This window comes from Tachyglossus aculeatus, chromosome 23 (genome assembly GCF_015852505.1).
Source record: "Tachyglossus aculeatus isolate mTacAcu1 chromosome 23, mTacAcu1.pri, whole genome shotgun sequence".
Classification (NCBI taxonomy): Eukaryota; Metazoa; Chordata; class Mammalia; order Monotremata; family Tachyglossidae; genus Tachyglossus; species Tachyglossus aculeatus.
This window is the reverse complement of record NC_052088.1, coordinates 1418174-1434227: the sequence shown is the minus strand read 5'-3', so window position 1 is coordinate 1434227 and position 16054 is coordinate 1418174. Positions and strand designations below refer to the sequence as shown.

Genomic DNA, 16054 nt, shown 5'->3' with positions numbered 1-16054 from the left:
GAGAGGGAGAGAGATCAGGGCTGGGGATGGAGATTTGGGTATCATCTGCATAGAGGTGGGAGTTGAAGCCATAGGAGCGAGTGAGTTCTCCAAGAGAGTGGGTGTAGATGGTGAATAGAAGGGGACCCAGAACTGAACCTTGGGGATCCCCATAGTTAGGGGATGGGAGGCAGAGGAGGAGCTAACCAAAGAGGCTGAGAATGAATGGCCTGAGAGATAGAAGGAGAACCAGGAAAGGATAGAGTCAGTGAAGCCAAGGTTGGATAACGTTTCCAGGAGAAGGGGGTGGTCCACACTGTCAGAGGCAACTGAGAGGTTATCGAGGATAAGGATGGAGAAAAGGCCATTGGATTTGGCAAGAATGAGATCATCGGTGACTTTTGAGAGGGCAGTTTCTGTGGAATGAAGACGATGGAAGCCAGATTGGAGGGGATCAAGGAGGGAACTGGAGGAGAAGAATTTGAGACAGTGGGTGTAGACAACTCGTTCAGGGAGTTTGGAGAGGAATGGGAGGAGGGAGATGGCAATGACCGGAGGGAGCCATGGGGTCATGGGAGGGTTTTTTTAGGCTAGGTGAGACATGGGCCTGTTTGAAAGCTGTGGGGAAGAAGCCATTGGAGAGCCAACAGTTGAAGAGTAAGGGAGGAGAGCGAGAGTTTTGATAAGGTGCCAAGAAACGGAGTCCTATGCGCATGTGGAGGGAGTGGCTTTGGAGAGGAGGCAGGAGATCTCTAGAAATACTGCTGAAAAGGATGGGAGAGTTGAAGAGGGGGCAGGCGGTGGGGAGGGACTGAGGAGGGGCAGGGGAGATTTTAGGGAGCTCACACCTGGTGGTGTCAATTTTCTTAATAAAGTAAGTGGCCAGCTTATTAGGGGCAAGGGAGAAGGGAGGCGGGACGGGGGCCTGAGGAGGGAGTTAAATAGCAGAAGTAGTCAGTCAGTTGTATTTATTGAGTGCTTCCTGTGTGCAGTGCACCGTAGTAAGCGCTGGGAGAGTACAATATAACAGACCCATACCCTGCCCACAATGAGCTTACAGTGTAGAGGGGAAGACAGACATTAATATAAACGAATAAAATTAGAGTAGCAGTAGAAGTAAAACAAGATTGACTAAGTGCTTGCAGTGGGCCAAAAACCATGCTGGGCCCTGAGGAGAAGTACAAGGCTGTGGATTCGGACACGACTGCTAGTCCAAAACGGAGCATGATGTAAACCTCGGGGAAAGCGGAGTCAGACACCTAGGGAAAGAAGGGACAGGGGAAAATTCAGCGAGAACAACCGGGGAACAAGAAGGAAAGTAGCAGCATATTCCAGCTGGAGGGTTGGATCCTCAGCTGCTCAGGGGTCTGGCCCCAGCCCATGCTTCAGGAGGGGCGGGGCTTCTCCCTGCCAGAGAGGGAGGTGCGGGGGGATAGGGGGCTGTCCTGGTTGTCAGGTCGCACCCCCCCCCCCTTTTTTTTCATGGTATTAAGTGCTTACTGTTGTAAGCACTGGGGTAGATACAAGCTAATCAGTTTGTCCCACTTAGGGCTCACAGTCTTCATCCCTATTTTACAGATGAGGTAACTGAAGCACAGAAATAGTGATGTGACCTCCCCAAAGTCACACAACAGGCAAGTGGCGGGGCTGGAATTAGAACCCAGGTCTTTCCAACTCCCGGGCCTGCTCTATCCAGTAGGCCACGCTCCTTCTCTAATGTATTTATTGAGCCCTTACTGTGTGCAGAGTGCTGAACTAAGCACATGGGAGGGTAAGTACAACAGATTGACAGACACGTTCCCTACCCCAACAGCAAGTTTACAGTCTAGAGGAGGAGGGAGATAGATACTGATATAAATGCAAATATAAAATGGTTCTTATTTTTTTTATGGTATTCGTTAAGCACCTGCTTTGTGCCAGGCACTATTCTAAGCCCAGGGGTAGATCCAAGCTAATCAGGTTGGCCACAGCCCCATGTGGGTCCCCCAATTTTAATCCCTATTTTACAGTTGGAGAACTGAAACCTGGAGAAGGGAAGTGACTTGCCCAAGGTCACACAGCAGGCAAGTGGCAGAGCCGGGATTAGAGCCCAGGTCCTTCGGACTCCCAGGCCTGGGCTCCGGGCCATAAGACATCATTTCCCTCTTTCTGTAACTCAGGGCGGAAGCTGGGTCAAGAAGAACTGGGCTTGATCTGGGCAAAACTCCAACTTCAGTCAGTAAGAATCATCAGAATAATTGTCTTTAAACACTTACTCTGTGCCAAGCATTGTGCACAGCACTGGACACATAAAATACAATCGGATCAGACCCAGTCCCTGTCCCACACAGGATTCAGAGTGTAAGGGGGACGCAGAGGTGGAATGTACAAGTGAAAAAACAGCCCAGAGAAGTAGAAGCAGCATGGCCCCATGGATAGAGCCCAGGCCTGGGAGTCGGACCGACCTGGGTTCTAATCCCGGCTCCACCACTTGTCTGCTGTGTGACCTTGGGCCAATCCCTGGGCCTCAGTTGCCTCATCTGTAAAATGGGGACTAAGGCTGTGAGCCCCATGTGGGGCAGGGACTGTGTCCAACCTGATTGGCTTGTATCTACCCCAGTGCTTAGAACAGTACTCGATACAGAGTAAGCACTTAACAAATGTCATTATTATTATTAATATCGTGATTATTGTTATTATTATTAAGTGATATGCCCAAGGTCACACAGCAGACAGGTGGCATCTAGAGCCCAGTCTGAAAGGCACGTCTCTCCCCATTCCACCCGGACTTTCTGAATACTCCCATTGGCTTTTCCATTTACTTTTGAAACAGCAGGGTGGAGAGTGAAATGAAAGGCAAAAAGCGGGTTCTGTGAACAACTCAGCCACCTCTCCTTAGCAGGTGGGTTGGCTTTATTCCCCACTCCAGTCGATTTTCCCGGAATAAGACTAGAGGAGTTCTCATGTTCACCTCCGGAGCTTCAGTGGAGCTCACTGTTCGGGCTAAAAAGGGAGGAAGAGTGGAAGTCATTGTATGTTCTAGTGAAGCCCCAAGGTGAATGGGTCCTCAGAGGAAGAGGAAGAAAGCCCGTCTCCAAGACTCCTTTACTGTGTCGTCCAGAAAGACGTAAAAGGAAAGCTTCTAAATGTTATTAAGGCAATGTTCTTTGCTCATTGTTGGGAATCAAAGGAAGCTTCCCGCCTCTAGAGCAAAATATGTTTTGAGTACTTTGAAGCAACCTAACGTAAGCTTCAGTGCTTCAGTGACCTCATCTGTAAAATGGGGGTGAAGACTGTGAGCCCCATGTAGGACAGGGACTGTGTCCAACCTGTTTAGTTTGTATCTACCCCAGCGCTTAGAACAGTGCCTGGCACATCATAAGCACTTAACAAATACCAGAAAAAAAAAACAGCATCCAATCAGTCAGTACTACTTATTGAGCACTTACTGTTTGCAAAGTACTGTACTAAGCGCTTCAGAGAGTACGATTCAACAGAATTAGCAGATACTTTCCTTGCCCATAACAAGCTTACTTGTCTGCTAGGAGACTTCTCTGTGCCTCAGTTCCCTCATCTGACAAATGGGGATGAAGATGGCGAGCCCCATGTGGGATGAGGACTGATCCAACCTGATGAGCTTGTCAACCCCAATGCTTACACAGTGCCTGGCAGAGAGTAAGCACTTAACAAATGCCAGTCAAAAACAAAAATGGAGCTTACAGTGTAGAGGATTGATGCCAGTCTTGTGTGGGGAAGCAGGTATCGTGGGTGGCTGGGTGGTTCTAGAGTGGAGGAAGTGAGCCGGCGCATCCAGGAATCTCAGTCATCCATCCACAGCCTTCACGGTCACCCACACGCACAGATACAGATTCCGGCTGTGGGGAAGAGCAAGTTGGAGAGGGAGAGAGAGAAAGAGAAAGATACGGGGTGGGAGGAAGGAGGACAGAGGGAGGGAAGGAAATGGGGAGGGAGATCAATAGATGTGGATAGATAGATCAATAGATATGGGTAGAGATAGATCGACAGATATGGAGAGGTGGACAGATGTAGATTGATTGATTAGTTAGATCCTGGCTCTTCCACCTACCTTCCTTGTGACCTTGGGTAAATCCCTTAACTTCTCTGAGCCTCAGTTTCCTCATCTGTAGAACGAGGTTTCAGTCCCTGTTCTCTGCCCTCTTTAAGACGGCAAACCCCATGTGGGGCGGGGACTGTGGCTAACATGATTAACTCATATCTACCCCAGTGCTTAGAACATTGCTTGACACATCGGCAAATACCACAATTATTATATTTATTATGTGTATATAATAATAATAATAATAATAATAACAATGGCACTTGTTAAGTGCTTAAGAACTGTTCTAAGCACTGGGGTAGATACAAGGTAATCAGGTTGTCCCAAATAGGGCTCGCAGACTTTATCCCCATTTTGCAAATGAGGGGACTGAGACCAAGAGAAGTTAAGTGATTTGCTCAAAGTCACACAGCTGACAAGTGGCAGAAGTGGAATTAGAACCCAGGTCCACCCCATGCAAACCCATGTGCTTTCCATTAAGCCACGCTGCTTCTCTATATGTACATGTACATAGCCATAATTTATCCTAGCATCCGTCTCTCCCTCAGACCGTAAACTCCTTGAGGGCAGGGAACGTGTCTGCCAATTCTGTTGTAATAGCAGTCTCCCAGAGGTTTAGTACAGTGTTCAGTAAATACTATTGATCGATGGTGCAAATGAACGATTAGTGGGAAGGAATGGGCATGTGACTATGAACAAACAAATCAATCAGTGGTATTTACAGAAGCAGCGTGTCTGCTGTGTGACCTTGGGCAAGTCAGTTCACTTCTCTGGGCCTAGGACAGGGACTGTGTCCAACCTGATTACCTCATATCTACCTCAGGACTTAGAATGGTGCTTGGCACATAATAAGCACCATATTGAGCGCTAACTCTGTGCAGAGGAAAGGACTGGCCGGTTGGGAGGGGGGCGCGGGGGGAGGAGGGCTGTGGGGGGTGGTGGCAGGGAGGCCAATTTAGTTTGATCAGCAGGGTGGCTACTGAGATGACCCTTTTACTTCTTACCCTAATAATGGTATTCCCCTCCCTTCCACCCCTCCTTTCATAAATAACAAGGGGCAATATCAAATCTCAGCCCCCACCCGATCGAAACCTGACCTAGCCATGCCCATTCCTGCCCTCGTCAGCCACCCTCTCTAAGCGTGGCCTCGTGCGTAGAGCCCAGGCCTGGGAGTCAGAAGGTCACGGGTTCTAATCCCAGCTCTGCCACTTATTTGCTGTACGACCTTGGACAAGTCACTTCACTGGGCCTCAGTTCCTTCATCTGTAAAATGGGGATGGAGACTGTGAGCCCCATGGGGGCAGGGACTGCGTCCAACCCGATTTGCTTGTATCCACCCCAGCGCTTAGTACAGGGCTTGGCATGTAATGAGCATTGAACAAATACCATCCATTATTATTATCATTATTATTGTTGACCGACCTATTTTTTTCCTTTCAGTCATCCCCCTGGCCGATTACTACATCATAGCAGGGGTGATCTATCAGGCGCCCGACCTGGGTTCCGTCATCAATTCAAGAGTGGTAAGTGTTGCCGGACAAGAGTGAGTAACACGAGCTGCCATTGCTGTCATCTTCCTCAGGCTCTCGTGGGGCTGGTGACACTGGTGGTTGGGTGCGGGGGGCGGGCGGGGAGGACGATTAAGCTCTTACCATGTGCAGAACGCTGTACTGAGGAAAGAATGCAAGGTGGAGATTAGACACAGTCCCTGTCTCAAGCTACGGCTCACGATCCAGAAAGGGTAAAGAGGGACCGGTGATGGGCACAAGGGAGGAAGTGAGACAATCAATCAATCAATCAATCAATTGTATTTATTGAGTGCTTACTGTGTGCAGAGCACTGTACTAAGCGCTTGGGAAGTACAAGTTGGCAACATGTAGAGACAGTCCCTACCCAGCAGTGGGCTCACAGTCTAAAAGGGGGAGACAGAGAACAGAACCAAACATACTAACAAAATAAAATAAATAGAATAGATATGTACAAGTAAAATAAATAAATAGAGTAATAAATATGTACAAACATATATACATATATACGGGTGCTGTGGGGAAGGGAAGGAGGTAAGATGGGGGGGATGGAGAAGGGGACAAGGGGGAGAGGAAGGAAGGGGCTCAGTCTGGGAAGGCCTCCTGGAGGAGGTGAGCTCTCAGTAGGGCCTTGAAGGGAGGAAGAGAGCTAGTTTGGCGGATGGGCAGAGGGAGGGCATTCCAGGCCCGGGGGATGACGTGGGCCGGGGGTCGACGGCGGGACAGGCGAGAACGAGGTACGGTGAGGAGATTAGCGGCAGAGGAGCGGAGGGTGCGGGCTGGGCTGTAGAAGGAGAGAAGGGAGGTGAGGTAGGAGGGGGCGAGGTGATGGACAGCCTTGAAGCCCAGGGTGAGGAGTTTCTGCCTGATGCGCAGATTGATTGATAGCCGCTGGAGATTTTTGAGAAGGGGAGTAACATGCCCCAGAGCATTTCTGGACAAAGACAATCTGGGCAGCAGCATGAAGTATGGATTGAAGTGGGGAGAGACACGAGGATGGGAGATCAGAGAGGAGGCTGATGCAGTAGTCCAGATGGGATAGGATGAGAGCTTGAACGAGCAGGGTAGCGGTATGGATGGAGAGGAAAGGGCTGATCTTGGCAATGAGACAAGACACAGAGACAACGTTAAGACAGCAGAGAAGCAGTGTGAACTAGTGGAAAAATAATAATGATAATTTTAGTATTTGTTAAGTGGTTATTATGTGTCAAACACCGTTCTGAGTGCTGAGGTAGATAAAAGGTAATCAGGTTGTCCCCCATGGGGCACAGTCTTAATGGAGGCACAGAGAAGTTAAGTGACTTGCCCAAAGGCACACAGCTGACAAGTGGCGGAGCCAGGATTAGAACCCATGACCTCTGACTCCCAAGCCCATGCTCTTGGCACTAAGCCATGCCGCTGGTGGAAAGAGCACAGGCCTGGGAGTCAGAGGACCTGGGTTCTCATCCCAGATCTAGCCCCTGCCTGCTGAGTGACTTTGTTCAAGGAAGTCAATTGATTGTATTTGTGGAGCACTTACTATGTGCGAAGCCCTGTACTAAGCGTTTGGGAGAGAAGCAGTACGGCTCAGTGGGAAGAATACGGGCTTTGGAGTCAGAGGTCATGGGTTCAAATACCGCTCCATCAATTGTCAGCTGTGTGACTTTGGGCAAGTCACTTCACTTCTGTGCCTCAGTTCCCTCATCTGTAAAATTGGGATTAAGACTGTGAGCCCCATGAGGGACAACCTGATCACCTTGTATCCCCCTAGCGCTTAGAACAGTGCATTGCACATAGTAAGCACTTAACAAATACTATTATTATTATTATTATTATTACAGTATAGCAGTACAACAGACACATTCCCTGACCACGATGAGGCAAGTCATTGAACTTTCTGTGTCTCCATTTCCTCCTCTGTAAAATGGGGTTTCAGTGCCTGCTGTCTGGAAATCTGTCTGTTTCTCCCAAGCTCTTAGTACAGTGCTCTGCACGCAGTAAGCGCTCAATAAATATGATTTAATGATTAATGAATACTCAGACTGTGAGCCCAGGGCGGGACAGGGGCCACATCCAAACCTCTTTATTCTGGATCCACCGTGGCGCTCAGTACAGTGCTCGGCTCCCAGGAAGCGCCCAGCAAACACAACGATTCCCATTAAAGACAGAAAGGAAGTTGGGTGGGGGGTGGTGGCCTCTCTCTGCCCCCTGGGGAGGGACAGGGCAGGGCAGGATGGGGGGCCCCCGGGGATGGGGTGGGGACCCCAGGGCAGCAACCGGGCAGGCTTCCCGTTGGTTCAAGACCTGCACCGGTGGGTTTCACTGGGAGAACTAGTGCATCGTCCTCCTTGCTAACCCTGTGGCCTAGTGGGTAGTGCCCGGGCCTGGAAGTCAGAGGGACCTGGGTTCTAATCCCAGCTCTGCCACTTATGTGCTGGGGATCTTGGACAAGTTCCCTCACTTCTCTGGGGCTCAGTTCCCTCATCTGGAAAAAGGGGTTGAAGACTGTGAGCCCTATGTGGGACAGAGACTGTGGCCAACCTGATTATCTTGCATCTTCCCCAGCACATATAACAGTGCATGGCACATAGTGAGCGCTTAACAAATACCCCATTTATTATTATTGGCCTCCTCGCCGACCTCCCTGCCTCCTGTCCCTCCCCACTCCGCTGCCTGCATCATTTTTTAAAGAAAACCTTAGCCCACAATTTCCCACTCAAGAACCACTGAAGAACCTCAAGAACCCACCCACCTCTGCATCAAATGGAAATTCCTCACCGTTGGCTCTAAAACACTCAATAACTTTGCCCCCTCCTACCACACCTCGCTCCTTTCCTACCCCAACCCAGCCCACACACTTTGCTCCTCTAATGCCAACCTACTCCCTGTTTCTCCATCTCATCCGTTTTGCCACTGACCCCTTGCCCGAGCCCTCGCTCTGTCCCTGTATGCCCACCCTCTTCGTATCAACAAACCACCGTTCTCCCCACCTTCAAAGCCTTCTAAATCCCATCTCCTCCAAGAGGCCTTCCCGGACAAAGGCCTCATTTCCCCTCTTCCTTCTCCATCCATGTTATGTGAGCCGTTGGATCTGTATCCTCCGAGCCCTAGATATCCACCCCACTTTCAGCCCCACAACACTTTTGTCCAAATCCAAAATTCATTTCAGCGTCAGTCTCCCCCTCTAGTCTAGAATGCTTCTCGTCAGCAGGGGACACGTCTACTGACTCTGTTGTACTCTGCCCAGTACAGTGCTGGGCACACAGTAAGCACTCACATATCATCGATTTGTTGATGGATTGAGCGTCGCCTCACCAGTGGATGCACAAGCCCTGCTCTGTTGTATCATCCTCTCCTGAGCGCTCCGCACCCAGTAAGCACCCAATAAATACCGTCGATTGCTGAACTGAACAGTAACTGAGCAGGTCGCCTCTGCAGGCGGGCTGTTTTCGTCCTTTGAGCCCGTCTCCTGAGAACCCAGGGCCCGCGTCCTCCCCCTGTGTCTTTCCAGCTCACGGCCGTGCACGGGATCCAGTCGGCTTTCGACGAGGCGATGTCGTACTGCCGTTACCACCCTTCCAAAGGCTACTGGTGGCACTTCAGAGATCAGGAAGAGCAAGGTAGGATGGGTGAGGCCTCAGGGAGGGCGCCGGGCTCCCGCCAATGGGGGAATCATGGCTTCTGGATGCAGGGGGAGCTGACTGCTTGTCCATGCTCTAATTCAAGTGGGAGGGAAGGTCCGTGGCCTAGGTTCAGAGGTGGTGGTGGGGTGAGAGAGAGAGAAGCAGCATGGTCTAGTGGCTAGAATATGGGCCTGAGAATCAGAAGGTCATGGGTTCCAATCCCCACTCTGCCACTTGTCTGCTATGTGACCTTGGGCAAGTCATTTCACTTCTCTGAACCTCAGTTACCTCATCTAAAATGGGAATGAAAACTGTGACCCCTGCAAGGTCAATCTGGGGGTGAGAGCACAGCCCAGCCCGCACCCTCTGCTCCTCTGCCACCGCTCACCTCCTCACTGGGCCTCGTTCTCACCTTTCCCGCCATCGACCCCTGGCCTACATCCTACCTCTGGCCTGGAATTTCATTCATTCATTCAATCGTATTTATTGAACGCTTACTGTACAAGTTGGTAACATATAAAGATGGCCCCTACCCAACAGCGGGCTCACAGTCTAGAAGGGGGAGACAGACAACAAAACAAAACGTAGACAGGTGTCAGGGTCATCAGAACAAATAGAATTAAAGCTATTTGGAATGCCCTCCCTCCTCACATCTGCCAAACAAGTTCTCTTCCCCCCTTCAAAGCCCTACTGAGAGCTCACCTCCTCCAGGAGGCCTTCCCAGACAGAGCCCCCCTTTTCCTCTGCTTCTCCTCCCCTCCCCATCGCCCCTACTCCCTCCGCTCTAACCCCTTCTCTGCCCCACAGCATTTGTGTATATTTGTACACGTTTATTGTTCTATTTTATTAATGATGTGTATATATCTATAATTCTATTTATCTATTTTGATGTTGTTGATGTTACTGTTTTGTTTTGTTGTCTGTCTTCCCCTTCTAGACTGTGAGCCCCTTGTTGGGTAGGGGTTGTCTCTATCTTTTGCCAAATTGTGCTTTCCAAGCTCTTAGTACAGTGCTGTGCACACAGCAAGCGCTCAATAAATACAATTGAGTGAATAAATGAATGAATGAAGTGACTTGCCCAAAGTCACACAGCTGACAAATGGCGGAGCTGGGATTGGAACCCATAACCTCTGACTACCAAGCCCGGGCTTTTCCCACTAAGCCACACTGCTTCTCAATAAATCCCATTGATTGATTGAAAACGGCTTTCAAACCATCCGATCAGCTGTAGCTGCTTCAGAGCCCTCCTTCGATTTGTAACAGGTGACTTTTCATCCATCGGTGATATTTATTGAACGCAGACTCTGTACAAAGCATTGAAGTAAGCGCTGGGGAGAGTACAAGAGAGAAGCACGGGCCTCAGGGTCGGAGGAACTGGGCTCTAATTCCAGTTCTGCCACTTGTCTGCTGTTTCGTTTTGGGCAAGCCCTCTTCTCTGTTCCTTGGTTCCCTCATCTACACAATGGGGATTCAATATCTGTCCTTCCTCCTACTCAAACTGTGAGCCTCATAATAGGACTTAATTATCTGGTATCTGCCCCGGCGCTTAATATAGCACATAGTAAGCGCACAACAAATGCTGATACCAGTATTATTATTATCATTAATAATAATAATAATAATAATAATGGTATTTATTAAGCGCTTACTATGTGCAAAGCACTGTTCTAAGCGCTGGGGAGGTTACAAGGTGATCAGGTTGTCCCATGTGGGGGGAGCACAATCTTAATCCCCATTTTACAGATGAGGTAACTGAGGTCCAGAGAAGTTAAGTGACTTGCCCAAAGTCACACAGCTGACAATTGGCAGAGCCGGGATTTGAACCCATGACCTGTGACTCCGAAGCCTGGGCTATTTCCACTGAGCCACAGTTAGAGTTGATAGATGTGATCCCTGCCTGCAAGCTGCTTACATTCTAGTTTTGTTTTATACTAACATTTGTTGAGCCCTTCATATACATTAAGCACTGTGCTAAGCATTGGGGTAGATACAAGACAATTAGGTGGGAGACTGTCCTTGCCCCCTGACTGGGATAAGAACAGCTAGCACTATCCTAGACCACTGGGACCTGGTGAGTTCCATTAGCAGATTTTGATGGCATGAAACCATAACGGACGTGTCCACCTATGACCCCATTGACCATCCCTGAGTACGACTTTTCTGTCCTCTTGTGAATCATTACATTCATTTCTGCATCCCCGTCGGAACCGATTTCTAACCAGAATCAAACTGACAAAGTCACCTGCCTTCCCAGAGATTTGTCAAGATCATTTAGGTTGGCCTCCCTCTCCCGGAGTGTTAGTTTTGTAGTTCTTTGTGGGAGGGAAGGGAAGGAGAGGGGAGGCGGGGGTAAGAACTCTGTCTCCCGAATAATTGCTCTGCATGGGAAATGGGCAGCCTCCACTAAAGGGTGCTTGGCACATAGTAAGCACTTGACAAATACCATCATCATCATTATTATTATTTGGCTGCTGTAAAAGAAGATGAAATTTAGGAGTCTGTTGAGTGGAGAAGGGCCAGAGAAGAGACGGGGTGTCTCAATCTGACACCCTCTCTCGATTTGCGAATTCAGTCGATCAGTGGTATTTATTGAGTGCTCACCTCGGGCCGGGCACTGTAGTAGGCTCTTGGGGGAGGACAACAGAACGGAACCATGAGACACATTCCATGTCCACAACGAGCTTACGTTGTTTCTCGGACGCTGTCCGTGCCTCCCAGATAAAGCCAAGCCCAAAGCTAAGAGGAAGGAAGAACCCAGCTCCATCTTCCAGAGGCAACGTGTGGATGCTTTGCTTCTAGACCTGAGGCACAAATTTCCACCCCGATATGTGCAGGTACAGGGGTCCGCCCCCTCATTGGGGACGGTAGGAATGGGGGGGTCATGGATTCTGAAAGCCGGGAGTCTCGAGGCTGGAGGATTTGGTCCTGTCGGAAATGATTGCAGAAATAAACTAAGGTTCTTGGATCAAGGGGGATAGGGATGGGTTTGGGAAGAAGCGGGATTTCAAAAGCCCCTTGGATTGTGGATAATAATAATAATAATAATAATAATAATGGTGTTTAAGTGCTGATCATGTGTATCCCTTGTATACATTCTTGTATTCTTGTTGATTCTTGTATCCCTGGGGTGGATACAAGAAGCAGGGAGGGGTAGCAGTAGTGATAATAATAATGTGTAGTAAGTGCTTACTGTGTGCAGAGCACTGTACTGACCTATGGGTCTGTGTTGGGGAATGAATTGGGGTGGGATTTTAGGCGGGATTTGAGCATGGGGCATGGTGTGGACTGCTTGGTGGAGTGAGGAAGGGAAAAGGAGGATTCATTCATTATCGTATTTATTGAGCACTTACTGTGTGCAGAGCATTGTACTAAGTGCTTGGGAAGTACAAGCCGGCAACATATAGAGACGGTCCCTACCCAACAATGGGCTCACAGTCTAGGTGGAAGGCAGGTACAGCTAGAGTGTTGGCTTGGCCTGGAGACAGCAAGTTGGGGTGATACCAGGGACTTGATTTTACATTTATCTTTTGAAACCTTAATTTAGTGGAATTTAAAAAAATCCACTACTGCTCTCCAAGTTATACTTTTTTTATTTCCCAAAATCGGTACCTGAATGACAGTTTTCAGCCAAGAGGGTAGCAATTGTTCCCATTTATAGCAACTTAAAAAATGGGGAGGGAAAGGAGCATTTTACTCATCTGCCGCCTCTTGTTTGTATTGCAGCAAAAGTTGGGAGAAAAGCCCGTCCCAGGTACAGTCCATTTCCTGTGTTGAACGTGACCAAAGTATATTTGTGGGATTGAATATGGGGTCAGCGTACGCCGTGAGAATCCCTCTAGCCAGAAGTGCTGAGCCAGCTTGAGTACAAAGGTTTAGGAAGGGGGCAGGGATTTTGGGGGAGGGGGAGAGGGATCTGACACGGTGCAGGCTTTACATGGCCCCTCTGCCTCGATTCCCCCTGGAAATAGCCAGGACCTGCTGAACTGTGGGCGAGGACAGAATCCAGAATGTCAGTTGAGCAGTGATACCGCATCTGTTGAAAAACTACCCCGACCTGACAGTGGTACTTGTTAAGCGCTTACTATGTGCCAAGCACTGTTCTAATCTCTGGGGTAGGTAGAAGTTAATCAGGTTGGACACAGTCCCTGTCCCCCCATTGGGGCTCACAGTCATAATTTTATAGATGAAGGAACTGTGGTTAAGGGAAGCGAAGTGACTTGCCCAGGCCACACGGCAGAGCTGGTATTAGAACCCAGGCCCAACTGACTCCCGGGTCCGGGCTCTATCCATGAAGCAAACCAAGCTCATGTTAAATGGGTTTCCCTGCCATCAAAGGGAGCAGGGTGCAGAGTTGTCCCTGCCGTAAATCAGGCAGTGGTATTTATTAAGCACTTACTGTGTGCAGAGCACTGTACTGAGTGCTTGGGAGAGGACAACAGAAGATCGGAGAAGGAGTATGTAGGATCGTCCCTGATGTAAATCGTAGGATTATGTCAGAGCCTAGTGTGGTGTTTGGGGTGTGCCGGGGTGGTGGGAAGGAAGGGGGTGTTTATTTTTTTCTGAATCATTTGATTCTTTTCTGAATCACATAAAAAGGAGCCTTGGTGAAGCCCCAGCTTACAATGAATCTCACTCCCGGAAATGGCTTAGCAGATAGAGCCTGGGCCCAGGGGTCGGAAGGGCCTGGGTTCTAATCCTGTCTCTGCCACCTGTCTGCCGTGTGATCTTGGGCAAGTCACTCACTTCTCTGGGCCTTGGTTCCCTCATCTTTAAAGTGGGGGTGAAGACTGTGAGCCCCACACGACACAGTGACCGTATCCAACCTGATGACCTTGTATCTACCCTGGCGTTTAGAGTAGTGTTTGGCACATAGTAAGTGTTTAGCAAGTACCATAATAATGATTGTCATTATTGTGATTATCGTTGTCAGTGGAACAGACCAAGAAGGAGCCGGAACCCGCGCCCGAAACGCTGAAAGCCGAGGAGAAGGAGACCCCCAAAAACGCCCAGCAGACGGCAGGCCCCAAAGGACCCCCGGAGAAAAGGCTGCGGCTGCAGTGAGGCCGGATGGGTGGATCGCCTCTCCGGGAGGGCCCGCCGGAGGCCCAGAGACCCTCCACCCCTCCATAATGTCTCCATGAGGAATCGGAGCGGGAAACACTCAGAACTGGGACCGCTGCAGGGAGGAAAAGGACCCTTTTCCATTCCACCTCCCCATCCCGTTTTACCCCCCCGGGACTGTCCCAGGAAACTGCCGGGGCGGATGGGGGGGTGTGAGTGTCTGGGTTTGGGCGGGCGGGCGTGCGTGAGTCGGGTGAGTGAAAATAAATGCAGGAGTTTTTATATCATGCTGTGATATGGTCGGGTTTGGGATACCGTTTCCACTTCTTCAATCAGTAGTATTTCTTGAGTGCTTACTGGATGCAGAGCATTCATTCATTCAGTCAGTCATTTATTGAGCACTTACTGGGTGCAGAGCACGGTATTAAGCGCTTGGGAGAGGCCAATACAGTATAATGATAAAACGTTCCCTGCCCACAGGCTCCTCCCAGACGTTTCTTGGAAATACCCTTCTGTTCTCCCCACCTCCCAGCCCCACAACACTTATGCCCATATCTGTCATTTACTTATTTGTATTGCTGTGTCCCCCCACCCCCCCAAGACTGTAATCTTGTTGTGGGCAGGGAACGTGTCTATTGTATCACTCTCCCAAGCGCTTAGTACAGTGCCCTGTACACAGTAAACGCTCAGTAAATTGGATTGAATGGATGGATGGCTGGCTAGCAGAATGTGGCACAGTAGAGGGGCAAGGAGAGACGGAAGAAAAGCAAAAAAGAAAGGAGGAAAAAATGGGGAGGGCAAGGCACGGCCATCCCCCAACCTCCCACCTCCCTGGGCCTGGTACCGGAAAAAGGGCACACGGCTTCCCTGTTCGAACTCCGGACGGCTTGGGAAGGGAAAGAGCTCTCCTGAAGCGGATTTTGGCAGCCCGCCCTCCTTCTGACAAGGAGTCCGACAGAGCGCAGGGCTCTCATTAGCCTACCTCTAATAATGTTAATTATAGTAATGATGGTATTTGTTAAGTGCTTACTATGTTCCAAGCACTGGGGTGGATGCAAGGAAATCGGGTTGGACCCAGTCCCTGCCCCAAGTGGGGCTCACAGTCTCAGTCCCCATTTTACAGGTGAGGGAACTGAGGCCCAGAGAAGTGAAGTGACTTTCCCGAGGTCACACAGCAGACAGCGTGGCGGAGCCAGGATTAGAAACTGGGTCCTTCTGACTCCCAGGCCTGAGCTTTATCCACTATGCCATGCTGTGGGCTGGGACTGTGTCTATTGGACTTATCCAAGCGCTTAGTACAGTGATCTGCACATAGTAAATGCTCAATAAATATCAACGATGGATTGGTTGAAAGGAGTCTTGGGAGGTTTGAGATGTGAGTGGAGACTTTCCCAAGCAAGGCCTCCAGATGACACTGGAGCGTAGCATAAGGAAGCAATTCTTGGGCATGAAACATGGGCACCTGTGCCCCTCTGTGGTGGGCAATGTCCTGGGATCCAATGACCCACGTCTCCTGAAACTTCCTAAGCTAAACCCAATTGCTGCTCATAATAATACTAATGATGGCATCTTTTAAGCGCTTACTATGTGCAAAGCACTGTTCTAAGTGCTAGGGGGTATACAAGCTGATCAGGTTGTCCCACATGGGGCTCACAGTCTTAATCCCCATTTTACAAATGAGGTAACTGAGGCACAGAAAAGTGAAATGACTTGCCCAAAGTCATACAACAGACAAGTGGCGGAGTCGGGATTAAAACCCATGACCTCTGATTCCCAGTATCCACCCCAGCGCTTAGTACAGTGCCTGTCCCATAGTAAGCACTTACCAA

General features: G+C 49.6%; 1 protein-coding gene across 2 annotated transcripts in view; it reads left to right on the top strand.

Annotated features, from left to right (window-relative positions):
• Positions 1-14455, top strand: part of MED6 (mediator complex subunit 6) — a 30214-nt gene extending 15759 nt beyond the window's left edge. The window contains exons 4-8 of one of the 2 annotated variants that reach the window (XM_038765632.1): positions 5477-5559; positions 9053-9161; positions 11883-11998; positions 12888-12915; positions 14095-14310. In XM_038765632.1, coding sequence (XP_038621560.1) covers positions 5477-5559; positions 9053-9161; positions 11883-11998; positions 12888-12915; positions 14095-14225 — 467 coding nt within the window. In that variant the 3' untranslated portion in view covers positions 14226-14310. Of the gene's footprint in view, positions 1-5476; positions 5560-9052; positions 9162-11882; positions 11999-12887; positions 12916-14094 lie in introns of both variants that reach the window. The other variant, XM_038765633.1, reaches the window with a different exon arrangement.
• Positions 14456-16054: the final 1599 nt, after the last annotated feature.